We start from the raw sequence: 13460 nt of genomic DNA, 5'->3' as shown, positions 1-13460 counted from the left end.
AATTGCTAACTAGATTTTATTTAATGTATAAATTCCTAATCATCAATAAATGGGAGCTAGTTTCTTAAATTCCAAGTTCCAGTTCATTCCAGTTGCAAAATTCAAAATGCTACTTGAGAGTTGTCGAGTTAAATCAATGGCGATTTAAAAAATAAATCACAAATTATTTTGATTAAAAACTATGAAAAGACCTTTTGGAAACAAAATTAAAATGACAGGCAGCAAAATGATTATGTTTTGGATCATTCCAGTACAAATGTGAGAGTGTGGAATAAAAATAACGGAATAAAACTCGGTGGATAGTTCATGTTTGTGTACATTTTCAATTTATTTAAGTAAATCAGAGGTGTATTTTATCTTATGACAACAATGAACACTGTTTCCCATCCAAAGTCCCACTGTAGAGACTTGAGCCCATTATCTATGTTAATACTGCAGTGTTATACTGAGGGGTGTTGAACAGAAGAGGTGTCTCTCGATAAAGCTGCACATGCCTTTGGAGGCTGAGGTTGTGAAGGGTGCTAAATAATGACACGTTCTTTATGACCTAATATTTAATTTCAAAAGCTCCATTATTTAATGTGAAAATTGTGTATGTAACTTGCTTTTAACCTGATGATGGACAAGAAGGTAAAAACATATTTTGGTACAAAAATTAAGCACTTGTTGGAAGCTTTAATTGTTGGAAAGCGTAACCTTTTTTCATGCTTCATACTCATGCTGTTACTCAGATAATGATTGTCTCGTCGCAAGTTTCAAAATCTGCTCCATGTAAGATAAAGTACCGAAGCACCTGAGATTTACGAGAGGAATAATTTTCCGTAATTGTTTTATTTCATGTTCTTCGATTGAAACAACTTTGTTAAATTTTAAGATTGTAACGAGAAAAAACAGGAAGGCTGCTATCAGAAGCATGTGTTGCTAGGAATTTCACGCTGCACAAATATTAAATTTCATGCTGAATTTGGAAGCAATACATTTAAGTTCATTTAAGTGGTGAGTGTATTTTGTCTAAAAAAAGATTATTGGGTCTATTTTGTTCGAGATTTGACAGATATGCTCGAAGTGAAGACAACATGGGATAGAATTGGTCGGAACACTGGTTGAGGGTGTGAAAATAAAGGGATACGAATGTATAATTAAATGTAAGAGATGTAGGACAGAGAGAAAGGGTATCTTTTTGAAGAAGGTTGTAAGTGATCAAAGCAGAAGGCATGACAATATTTTAAGAATAGGTTAGATAGGTAATGAAAGGAAAGGAACAAAATTGAATAAGGGAACAGAGCGGGAACAGGGATTAGTATTCGGCAGCTGGCCCTCGATTCAAGGATGACATCTACTTGGGGATAAAAACCCATGCGAACTGTTGGGACGGAATAGTTGGTGTCCATGTTGTCACATCTACGCATCCTGTGAAGTTTACAAACTCAGCTCTGTTGAGGAAATGTTACATAATTGAAGTGAAACCAACCTGAAATGGAGTAAGTGATATCTCCTAGGGGTTAGTATTGGGCCACTTCTCTCCTGATTAATAGAAATCACCTGAACTTGGATTTACAGGACATAATTTCAAAGTTTGCAGATGACTCATTCTGAAATGTAGAAAGCCATGAAGAGGGCAGTAGCAGACATCAAGATATCAGAGTCTGGTTAAATGGCAGATGCAGTTTACTACTGCTGCAAAGTGATTATGCATCTTCAAATGAAGAATAAGGAGAAACAACATAAATGAAACAGTACAATTTTAAAGTAGTTTCAGGAATAGAGACTGTGAATTCAATGCACAATTCTTTAAATCTGGCAAGTTAAATTGAGAAGCCTTCGACAGAAATTAAATGGAATTATGGGCTTTCTACAGAGAGGGGCCTGGATTTTTCCATTGGAGGCGGGAATCTGGAAGTGGGTTTGAATCTGGATTGTAAAGCTGCCCCATCCCAAAACAGGAAGCAGCTGCATTTTTGACCAAATTTGAGTGTTAATTGTCTAATCTGGCAGGTTAGTTGTCCAATGATCCGGTACAGTCATGGGAATGGAGCCAAGTCAGTAAAAACATGGGCCACATTGTAACTCACTTCAACAGCAATTACTTTGTCTGTTTGCACATTAACATTTCAGGAAAAAGGTTGGCAAAGTTTAAAAATTGCCCACTTTTTGAAGGACTGGGGGAGGATTGAAACCAGGACAGGGTCAGCTTATGATTTTTCATAGAATTTACAGTGCAGAAGGAGGCCATTCGGCCCATCGAGTCTGCACCGGCTCTTGGAAAGAGCACCCTACCCAAGGTCAACACCTCCACCCTATCCCCATAACCCAGTAACCCACCCAACACTAAGGGCAATTTTGGACACTAAGGGCAATTTATCATGGCCAATCCACCTAACCTGCACATCTTTGGACTGTGGGAGGAAACCGGAGCACCCGGAGGAAACCCACGCACACACGGGGAGGATGTGCAGACTCCGCACAGACAGTGACCCAAGCCGGAATCGAACCTGGGACCCTGGAGCTGTAAAGCAATTGTGCTATCCACAGTGCTACCGTGCTGCTGATGCGTTCCTTAAAATAGGTACATTTTTATACAATGGGTTAGGGTCTCTTTGTCCTGTGCAATGCCTGAAGTGCCACCTCCAGCAGCATCTTGTCATATGTGTAAAGTTGCCACAGTCCCAGACAACCATAACCTCCGAACCAGCTATCCAGCCAACTGAACTCAAATAGCCCCCGAGTTGTTGTGACATAACAGTGGAAATGAAAGTAGCCAAAGTCCCAGAAGACCACCAGCTGCTTTCTGCTTTGAAAGAGGGAGCCGACTCGTGATGAGTTAACCTGAGGGTCACCACACCTTAGGCAAGGGGCGAGGTTGAGAAGGCAAGGCAAGAGGCGAGATTGAGAAGGCAGGGCCTTCATGGTAATCTCAGCCGGTACGGGAATTGAACCCATGCTGTTGGCGTCGCTCTGCATCACAAACCAGCCGTCCAGCCATGTGAACTAACCAACCTCCCGCTTGCCACATGGGCATAAAACCAACCCTGTCCCTGCTTCCATTGAGTGGTCTGATTCCTGACCGCTGCTAAAGTCTAGCTGACTTGATAAAATGCAGAATATTTACTGGGGACTGGCTTAATGAGACAACAATGATGTACTTAATTAATAAGCGCATATCTGTTGCCAAGCCTCCCTTCCCAATCCTCAGGAAAATGGCAATGGATGGAAATGGAGATGGCAGTCCCAGCCATGCTCCTTGGCAGCCATTTATTTCTACTATCATGCCTCCCTTCGAGCTGGTGGAGTGCAAAAGCAAGGAAGTTATGCTAAACTGTTATTGATTACTTGTTAGTCTTCAGCTGAAATTTTAAGTCTTAAATTTTAACAATGATGTCTAAACTTTTGACAGAGTACAGAAGGAGTTTTGCAAAATAAGTACCAATTATGTGGAGAGACCAAAGAAGTTGGAATTGTACTCTGAAAAGATTAAGAATAGTTTTAATCAAGCACTCCAGTACTGTGAAGGAGTCTGGAACAGAGTCTCAGGATACTGGTGATTGAGGACTGAGATGAAGAGAAGTTTCTTCAGTCAGAGGGTGGTGAGCCTCTGGAACCTTCTACTACAGAAGGCAGTGGAGGCCAAATCACTGAATATATTTAAGAACAAAATAGATTTTTAAAGGGGAAAAACCTTTGTACTGTTTTGTTTTGCCGAAAAATTTGAATAAAATATATTTTTTTAAAAAATAAAAAATAGATTTCTAGACTTAATGTGTCAAGGGGTATGAACGCTGGAGTATGGTATTGTGGTACCATGATCAGCCATGATCATTTTGAATGGTGTAGCAGGCTTGAAGGGCCAAATGGCCTACTCCTGCTCCTATTTTCTATTTTGCTATGGTATTGGTAGAGTAGATAGGGATCAATTGCTTCCACTCGCAGGAGTGTTGGTGACCAGAGGGCACATATAATCTACCAAAGAAGCATGGGGAGATGCAGATTATTTATAAGCAGCAAGTTATGATGATCTGGAATCAACTCTATAAAGGGTGGTGGACACTGTTTTGATGGGAACTTTCAAAAGGAAATTGGATACATACTTGAAAAGAAGAAAGGTGCTGGACTTGGGGAGGGAGCAGGAGATTGGGACAGTTTGGGTGCTCCTCAAAATCAAGTGCAGTCACAGTAGGCCAAATGGCCTCCATTGCTTTGATCCTATGCGGTGCCTTGCAATAGAATGGTTGTGTATGGTTGAACACTGGTAGTCTTTTATATTTATTGATAAAAAGAGCTGAAAGTGCATTGCTTAAATGTTTCATCATATTTTGAGTTGCCTAAGTGTATTATAAATCAGCAAGCCACTAATATAAATGTTGCCAAAGTTCCGTGCTCTTTCACTGACTATAGATAAAGTTGAACCGAACAGTGATATCTGCTTTGTAATGCTCATCTCGCCATTATGATTTTCAGTTTTGCAGACCATTTACCGTGACTCCAAGTAGTTGCATCTTAATTTTGTTTTTATTGGTTTGATGTTGCAGTTTGTACTCAGTTTTTAGAGTAATTTGAAACATCAGAGTCTCTTGACATTCTGTGACTGTAAGAAATAGCCCTGTGCTCCTTATCCGAACAAGGAGTATGTCTTGGAACCAGATATTCTGTCTGGTAGCTGAGCATAGCAGCAGGAAACACGGCTGCCAAGTTTACTCTCAACTTGGTACTACCAAAATTCTCTGCTCCATTGTGCCCATGACACAATCTTACATCAGTTAATATTTTGGTTCCTTTGAAGTTGCCCGATATGCCTTCCTACCATACAATTCTAAATTTGTGCTAGTGATTTTCAGTAGCCTGAATGGACTTAAATCCAATGATGGTGAGGCATTGAAGTATGCTTTTTATTCATGGTATAATTTTTAAAATAATGCATTTTTATTTATTTATTCATGGGGTGTGGACGTCACCGGAAAAGGCAGCATTTATTGCCTGTCCCTAATTGCTCTTGAGAAAGATAGTGGTGAACCATCTTCTTGAACCATAATGGTCTGTGTTGAAGGTAGTCCTGTAGTGTTGTTGGGTAGCACGTTCCAGGATTTTAACTCTGCGACAATGATGTACTGTCGAAATAAAAGCTTCAAGATTTTTCAAAAAATCATTCTTAGGATGTGGGCATCACTGGCATTTATTTACCATCCCTAACTTTACCTGCAAATGATCAACCTTCTTGAACTGTAAGCTTATTTGATCCAACTGAATGGCTTGCTCGGCCAGAGAGCAGTTGAGAGTTAACTATATTGCTGTGGGGTGCAGTCCCATATATACCAGACTGAGTAATGACAGTGGGTTCCCTTCTGCAGTGTGGAGTTGAACAACAATTCAGTATTTTAATGGCCATTTTTTAGTGACAGCATCTTTTTTCTGTATTCTGTCATCATCATCAAACTATATTTTGTTGGAGAATATCTTGCTCGGTTTGGATTACCGCCTTTTCAGGTTTAAGGATCTGAAAATCTTGTCAGAAATATTGCAGAGGATGAAGGAATGGATTTTGTAAGAGATTTGTGTGCCTATATCTTGTACCACATTAAAAATTTTGCCGGTGTATTGATTTTTTTTTTCTTCCTCTTTTGCTTTCCCTGCTTAGATGAGCCTGAAACTCGTGATGCTTGGTGGGCAGAAATCCGACAAGAAATCAAGTCTCATGGCAAAGCTCTGGGATGCCATGCAGTGGTTGGATACAGTGAATCAACCAGCATCTGGTGTGTGTTTTATTTTTTCTATGAAACTTTAGTGCATGTCCTTGGAATAGCTTGCAGAAAGTTTTTGTGCTTTGCTATGCACACTCTATAAATGCTGTCTCAACAACCAATATTCTTGCAATTTAATGTTTGGAATAAGTTGAAATACAGAACTTCTGTGTGTGGATTTTGTATCTGTAATTGTGTATGTAAAAGATATGTAATTAATGGCAGATTTGCAAACGTTATAGTTTTGTGTGTAATATTAGTGGCCCATTAAAAGAGAAGACCGGTTTGGTTAGGGGGAGGGCAGAATATTATTGCCCCCCCCCCCCCCCCCCCCCCCCCAATCCCTTTTGATTCCCTATGAAAGAAAATCGGTCTGATCTTGCACAGTAAATATATTTTTACTAATGTTGCTCTCTTGGAAGGTCGTTTTGAGTGTGGCCCCCTTGTTCATCCATTTTGGTGGTGTTCTGCATATTCAGAGCAGTCATTCATTTGGGGAGGCAGTGACATTGTCATTGGGCTGGTAATCCAAGAGACCAGGGTAATGCTCTGGGGATCCGGGTTGAGATCCCACCAAGGCAGATGCTGACATTTGAATTCAATAAAAATTTGGAATTAAAAGTCTAATGATGACCATGAAACCGTTGTCAATTGTCTTAAAAACCCAACAAGTTCACGAATATCTTTTAGGGAAGAAAATCTGCAACCCGTAACTGGTTTGGCTTGCAGCCCTCTGAAATCGCCCGGTAAACCACTCAGTTCAAGGACAAGGGTTATTAGAGATGAGTGATGGGCAATAAATGCTGGCCCAGCCAGCGACGCCCACATCCCCTGCACGAATTTTCAAAACGTTTGTGCGGATCTGAAAATTATTCACCACTTGCTGGCTCCCGAGGAAATGGGACCGACTGTTGACCTCCACAAGGCACACAAAGTTAATTTAATGTCAATTTAACATCAATTTTCATTTGCATTAGTAAATAGTACACAGGAAAATGACATAGTAAAACATTCCAAGGCAGCGCTGTTGTCAGAAATCTGATACCAAGTCACATGAGATATTTGGACAGCTGGTTAAATGCTTGATTGGCTTGATTTTACGGAGGGTCTTAAATGAGGAGAAAGCTTTGGAGAGGAGGAGAGCTTTATAGAGAGAATTCCAGAGCTTAGGCTCTAGGCAACCTGAAGGCACAACTGCTAATGATAAAGCAATTACAATCAGATGCTTGTGAGGTCAGAATTGGAAGACTGCGGAGATTTCAGATGGTTGTAGGACCTGAGGAGGTTCCAGGAATAGAGATGGGAATGGAGAGGTTTGGGAAAAAAGTACACACTTGTAAAATTTGTGGCTAGAAATGTCAATGTAGGTTGCGGGGGGAGCACATAAGACTGATGGATGCAAGTTTACAACAGAAGTTTGAATATGCTCGAGTTTATGGAAGGTGGAAGATGAGAAATGACCAGGAGAGCCTAGCCAGGTCTGGAGGTTACAAGGCACGGGACAGTGGATTCCACAGCACATGAACACAGGCAGTGATTGAGAGGTGATGTTATGGAGTTGGAGTAGGTGATTTTGGTTTAAATGGATATGTGCTCTAAAGTTCACCTCGGGGTGAAATAGGAATCCAAGATTCAGCTTCAGACGGTAACCAGAAAAAGGGATGGAGACGAGGCTCAGGAAGATAGTTGTGACAAGGACCAAAGGCAGGGGCTTTGATCTTCCCAATGCTGTTTTAGACCCAATCATCATCTTCACTGCACTGACTTCCCCTATAATGGAAAGTCAAAAGTGGGGATGTTTGCTGATGATTGAAAAGCCATGCAGTTTAATTTTCAACTCGGATGCTGAAACAGTCTGTGCCCGTATGAAAGAAAACCTGGACAATAGGCCTGGAATGGCAATTGGCAAGTAACATTCATGCCAAACAAATCTCAGGCGCTGAAAGAATTAACCTGGTCCCCTTGACATTCAATAGCATTACCATCACTGAATACCTCACCACTGTCAACATCCTGGAACTTACCATTGACTAGAAACTTAGCTGGACCAGCTACATGAATACTGTGGCCTAAACAGCAGGTTGTTCTGCAGTGAGTAGCGCACTTCCTGACTCCCAACTTCTTTCCCATATCTATAAGGCACAAGTCAGGAGTGTGGAATGCTCTTCATTTTTCGAGGTGAGTGCAGCTCCAACAACACCCTTCTTTCGCCACTGGTGCACAATAGAGCACTATGTACTGCTGAAGCAATTCATCAATGCTCCTTTAATGACACCGTCCAAATTTGTGACCTCTACTACCCAGAAACACGGGGGGCAGCAGATGCAAAGTTGGAAAAATATCACTATTCCTTCACTGTTGCTGGGTCAAAATCCCGAATCTCCTTCCCTGACAGCATCGTTGGTGTATCTCCACCACATGGAATAGGTGCTTTAAGGGCAATGAGGGATGGGCAATATGTGCTGGATTTGTCAGGAGTATCCACATCTCATGAATGATGAAGAAAAATAAATTCAGGAAAATTTCAGCTAATTCTGTACTGGATGTTGAACAAGTGGTCTTATAAAGGAGGAATGGAGGCATAGACTATTTTCTAAATGAGGAGATGCTTAGGAAATCATAAGCCACAAAGAGACTTGAGAGTCCTTGTTCACGATTCTCTTAAGGTTAACGTGCAGGTTCAGTCGGCAGTTAGGAAGGCAAATGCAATGTTAGCGTTCACGTCTAGACGGCTAGTTCACAAGAGCAGAGATGTACTTCTGAGGCTGTATGAGGCTCAGGTCAGACCCCATTTGGAGTACTGAGAGCAGTTTTGGGCCCCGTATCGAAGGAAGGATGTGCTGGCCGTGGAGAGGATCCAGAGGAGGTTCACAAGAATGATCCCTGAAATGAAGAGCTTGTCATATGAGGAACGGTTGAGGACTCTGGGTCTGCACCCATTGGAGTTTAGAAGGATGAAGGGGGATCTTATTGAAACTTACAGGGTACTGCGAGGCCTGGATGGAGTGGACGTGGAGAGGATGTTTCCACTTGTAGGAAAAACGAGAACTAGAGGACACAATCTCAGGCTAAAGGGATGATCTTTGAGATGAGGAGGAATTCCTTCAGCTAGAGGGTGATGAATCTGTGGAACTCTTTGCTGCAGAAGGCTGAGGAGGCCAAATCACTGAGTGCCTTTAAGACAGAGATAGATAGGTTCTTGATCAATAAGGGGATCAGGGGTTATGAGGAGAAGGCAGGAGAATGGGGATGAGAAAAATATCAGCCATGATTAAATATCGGAGCAAACTCGATGGGCCGAGTGGCCTAATTCTGCTCCTATGTCTTATGGTCTGATAACGCAGAGAACGTGGGGGCAGTTGAGAGTTAGGTTGGTGACAGAGAGCTGGTTGTCATCCATGTACATATGAAACCCGCCTTTGTTTTCAGCTGATATTGTTGAGTGGCAGGATGCCAATGAGAAATAGGAGAGATCTCTCTGAAATAATGGTGCAGGAATGTAAAGAGAAGCCATTGCAAATTATTCTTTACCTATGACTGGCTGGATGTGCAGATGAAGAGATTCTGTAGGATGGTGTGGTCAAGTGACTTAAAGGCTGCTGACAGACTGAGGAAAAATTAGAAGAGTTAGTTTACCACTGTCATAGTCACATAGGATGCAATGTGCGGATAAACCAGCTAACCGTGTTTAAGTCTAAGTCCTTTAGACTTGAGGGAGGCAGTGACAGAGGTCATAGCAAAGGGGACAACCCCGGCAATGTCAGCCAGTGTGTAGAAGAGAAGCTCGATACTCAGATTATGTTGCCCATAGGATAGTAGGTGATTGCAGTATCAAGCTTAAGGGTGGATAGCTTTTTCTTCGCAGCTTCCAAAGTTACTTTTGTACACATTTTTTCACCATAATCATTTACATGTATCCTGAGAAAAGCATATGTAACAGTGTTGCAAGTATTTTGGATCTGAAAATTAGTACTTTTTTTATTTGCTTTGATACAACATCCCAATAATTTTCTGTTAATTTATTTTCCACAGTGAGGAAGTCTGTATCTTGTCTGCTTCAGGCACAGCGGCTGTACTGAATCCAAAGATGCTTCAAGACTGCAGTATGGAAGGCTGCAGTGAACACAGGTTGTCAAGGCAGCCTAGCTTCTTTTCCACAGGGTCAGAGAAGGGAGAGTTTGATTTTTTTCTTCAGTGCCAGGATAGTGCTTCTATATTAGGGTAGGTTAAACTATTACAGTGGAGGGGGCAGGTCCAAACAATTCATTTCGTTCTACTAACAAAGTTTGAAATTTGGCATCGATTTGGCAAGAAATTGAAATGCTGTTGTTGTTACCTAACATCTTGCATCAAGGTAACTCTAAAATACTAACCATACTTAATATTGCTCACTGATTTTCCACTTTGTAACTGGAGAAAATGTCTTGTGTTTCTTGTGATTTTGATGAAAGACTCAGGAAAGTCAAACTGAAGTGTGATTTCAATAATGCATTAGCAAAGAATCGTGATTTTTTTAATGTCAGCATGTTAAGCCCCTGTATTTCTGTATGTCCCACAGTAACTAGTATATTCATCTGTTTACAACACTATAATTTATAAAAAGCAAAGTGGGGTTCTCATTTCTTTCAGAATATAATTCTGTCAACACAGCTATGGCAGAATTGTTTTGGATGTATACACGACTGCACAAAAATGTGGTTTATCCTTGTGGATTGTTGTAGATGGAAATACCTCTTGAATGGGTGAATAAGATTAACAGCTAATCTTTTCTTTTGAAATGCAGGAAGTTAGCAACAAAATTAGGGTTTTTTAATTTAAAAGGCGCAGAATAGTTGTATTGCCTGGTTTTCAACTTTTGAAGGGCTTCCTATGCTGTTTTCAAAATAATTTCAAAAGTTAATTATGTTCATTTATTTTGTGGTTTAAGATTTCATTAGAATGTATCTCCGTTTTCCAGGTTGGATGATGCATCATCCCTGGGCTGCAGCTTCTGTCACATTCCATATGATGAGTTAAATATGCCTTTCCCTGCACACCTCACATATTGTTATGTTTGTCGGAAGCAGAAGGTTCCGGATGTTCTCTTCACCACAATTGAACCTCCCTTGGAAGCAGCAGTAACTGGAAAAGGCTGCTTAATTCAGGCTAGGTAATGCCCTCAGAGTTCAGAGCATTTCAACCTGACTGCATTTTACCATTGGGTGCTGAGAATAAGATGTACTGACATCTGCTTATCTTGGTGATCTAGGCTATGTCGTCAAAAGAAGAAAACTCAGGGTGAGGCCAATGCCACAGCAATAAGCAATCTGTTGCCATTTATGGAGTATGAACTTCACACCCAGCTGATGAACAAACTTAAACTGAGAGGAATGAATGCACTCTTTGGTCTAAGGATTCAGATTACAGTTGGTGAAAACATGTTGATGGGCCTTGCTGTGAGTAAATATTTCTCTGAATCTAGTTGAACATAGTGTTAAACCCCTAGCGCAGACGAACATTCCAATATTGTATATTCCATTAACATGGATTCATTCCAGGAATGGCCACAACTCATTTATTTACTGTGTTTAAGCCTAAGTTTGGCTATGCTTTTAGGGAATTCAGAAACTAAAGTGGACGGCACGGTAGCACAGTGGTTAGCACAGTTGCTTCACAACGCCAGGATCCCAGGCTCGATTCCCGGCGTGGGTCACTGTCTGTGCGGAGTCTGCACGTTCTTCCCTTTGTGTGGGTTTCCTCCGGTTGCCTCCCACAAGTCCTGAAAGACTTACTTGTTCGGTGAATTGGACATTCTGAACTTTCCCTCAGTGTATCCAAACAAGCGCTGGAGTGGGGATTTTCACAGTAACCTCATTGCAGTGTTAATGTAAGCCTCCTTGTGACAATAATGAAGATTATAATAAAGATTATAAAAAATCAGCTACCTATTTCCATGACACATCATGGGATGGTAAAGAATAGCTATTATTATGCAACAGTTCAAAGCAAGCAGGACTAAATCTCCATTGATTGATTGTTCAGAAAAGGGGAGGTAAATATGAAGGCAAAATACTGGTGCTGCTGGAAATCTGAAAAATAGACAGAAAACAATAACTTGTACAACATCTTTGGCATAATGAAACATCCCAAGGCACTTCACAGGGACATTATAAAAAGAGGTGAGACTGAGCCACCGGATATTAGGCCAGATGTCAAAAGCTTGATTGAAGAGATCGATTTTAAGGAGTGCTTTAAAGGAGGAGGTTGGGGAGATGTTGGGGAAGAGATTTAAGGAGGGAATTCCAGAGCTTGGAGCCCAGACAAGTAAAGGCACGGCCACCAATGGCGGAGCAATACAATTGGCAATGCACAAGAGGCCAGAATTAGAGGGCTGGTGGGAGACATTTATCTCCGAGGGTTGTTGGGTAGGAAAGAGATTGCAGTGATAAGGAGGGCAAGACCATGGAGAGGTTCGAAGACGAGGAAGAGAATTTTAAAGTCGAGATGTTTCCTGACCGGGTGCCAATGGAAACCCGTAAGCACGGGTAATAAGGAAAATTCAGCAGATCAGGCAGCATCTAGTCAAGGACCTTTTGTCTGAACTGGAAAGTGTTTGCGGATTTCAGCAAGCACAAAGGCAGGGAAATTTGAACGGGGAGAAAAAAAAGACATGCAAAGTTCTGTGGTAGGATATAAGATGAAAGTGATTAAATTAGCAAGAGGATGATGGTGCAAGATAAAATGGGATGGTAATGAGGCAAGTAAATACCTAAAAGATGGATCTGGAGAACCTATAAATGACAACACAGAATTATTACTAGCACCTGCTGTCTGGAAAAATGGAAATATTAGTTGTGAACTGAAATTTTCTCACTCATTGTCAAGTCCAGACTATTGTGAAATGCCTAATCAGAAAATGAGGTTCTGTTCCTCGAGCTTTCATTGAGCTTCATTGGAACAGTATTCCAATAGGTGACCAAGGTCTGAGTGGAACAGAGAATCAAAATTGAAAGCAACCAGTAACTCAGGATCCTGATTGCAGAATAGAAAGGTATGTTCAGCAAGGCAATCGAATCTGCGTTTGATCTGCCTAATATAGAAGAGACCGCATCATGAGCATCTCCTGCACTTGCATGGAAAGGTGCTGTGGGAAGGGGGCTTAATTTTTGGAAGTGTGCACTTGCCTTTGGGTTGCTGAAAGAGGAGGGTAAGATGTGTTTCCTGGTGGCAGAGGGTGATTAATTAATATGGCGACTGGTGGGGTGGAGTTGAAGAAACGGAGTCTGCTGTTGTTGTTCTAAAAGGGTGGGACAAGATTGGGGGCTCTTGTTTGCCACAGGCAGAGTATCCTTGTTTGAGGAAAAAGGAAGATACATGGTGTGTAAGACAACTCGCTGGTACTTGGTTTGCGTTCCATCAGGGCCACTTGGCTCCTGACCCCATCACAGCCTTGGTCCAAACATGGACAAAAGTGCGGAACCCCACTTGAGGCAAGAGTGACTACTCTTGACATGAAAGTTTGGCGTTTATTCAAGGAGCCGGACAGAATTGACATCAATGGGAATGGGAGAAAACTCTCCACTCGTTGGAGTCATCCCGAGCAATCAAGAAGATTGGTGTGGTTGTTAGAGGCTATTACTCTTAGCCCCAGGGCATTGCTTCAGGAATTTCTCAGGGTAATATCCTACTTTCAACCATCTTCAGTTGCTTCATCAATAGTCTTGCACCCACTGTCCCCTCACCCCCCCA

At 41.5% G+C, this 13460-nt stretch overlaps 1 protein-coding gene across 19 annotated transcripts in view; it reads left to right on the top strand.

Annotated features, from left to right (window-relative positions):
- c2cd5 (C2 calcium dependent domain containing 5) overlaps positions 1–13460 on the top strand; it is a 145805-nt gene that overhangs the window by 75398 nt on the left and 56947 nt on the right. For 9 of the 19 annotated variants that reach the window (XR_011934097.1, XM_072471800.1, XM_072471786.1 and 6 more), the window contains 4 exons: positions 5630–5744; positions 9765–9953; positions 10690–10881; positions 10981–11167. Coding sequence is in view for 18 of the 19 variants with exons in the window: in XM_072471800.1 (XP_072327901.1) it covers positions 5630–5744; positions 9765–9953; positions 10690–10881; positions 10981–11167 (683 nt within the window). In the remaining variant the exon portion in view is untranslated. Of the gene's footprint in view, positions 1–5306; positions 5536–5629; positions 5745–9764; positions 9954–10689; positions 10882–10980; positions 11168–13460 lie in introns of those variants that run through there. The other 10 variants (XM_072471789.1, XM_072471801.1, XM_072471802.1 and 7 more) reach the window with 2 other exon arrangements.

Source organism: Scyliorhinus torazame, chromosome 13 (genome assembly GCF_047496885.1).
Source record: "Scyliorhinus torazame isolate Kashiwa2021f chromosome 13, sScyTor2.1, whole genome shotgun sequence".
Taxonomy (NCBI): Eukaryota; Metazoa; Chordata; class Chondrichthyes; order Carcharhiniformes; family Scyliorhinidae; genus Scyliorhinus; species Scyliorhinus torazame.
Note: the sequence above shows the minus strand (reverse complement) of the source record. Positions and strands in the feature narration are given on the sequence as shown.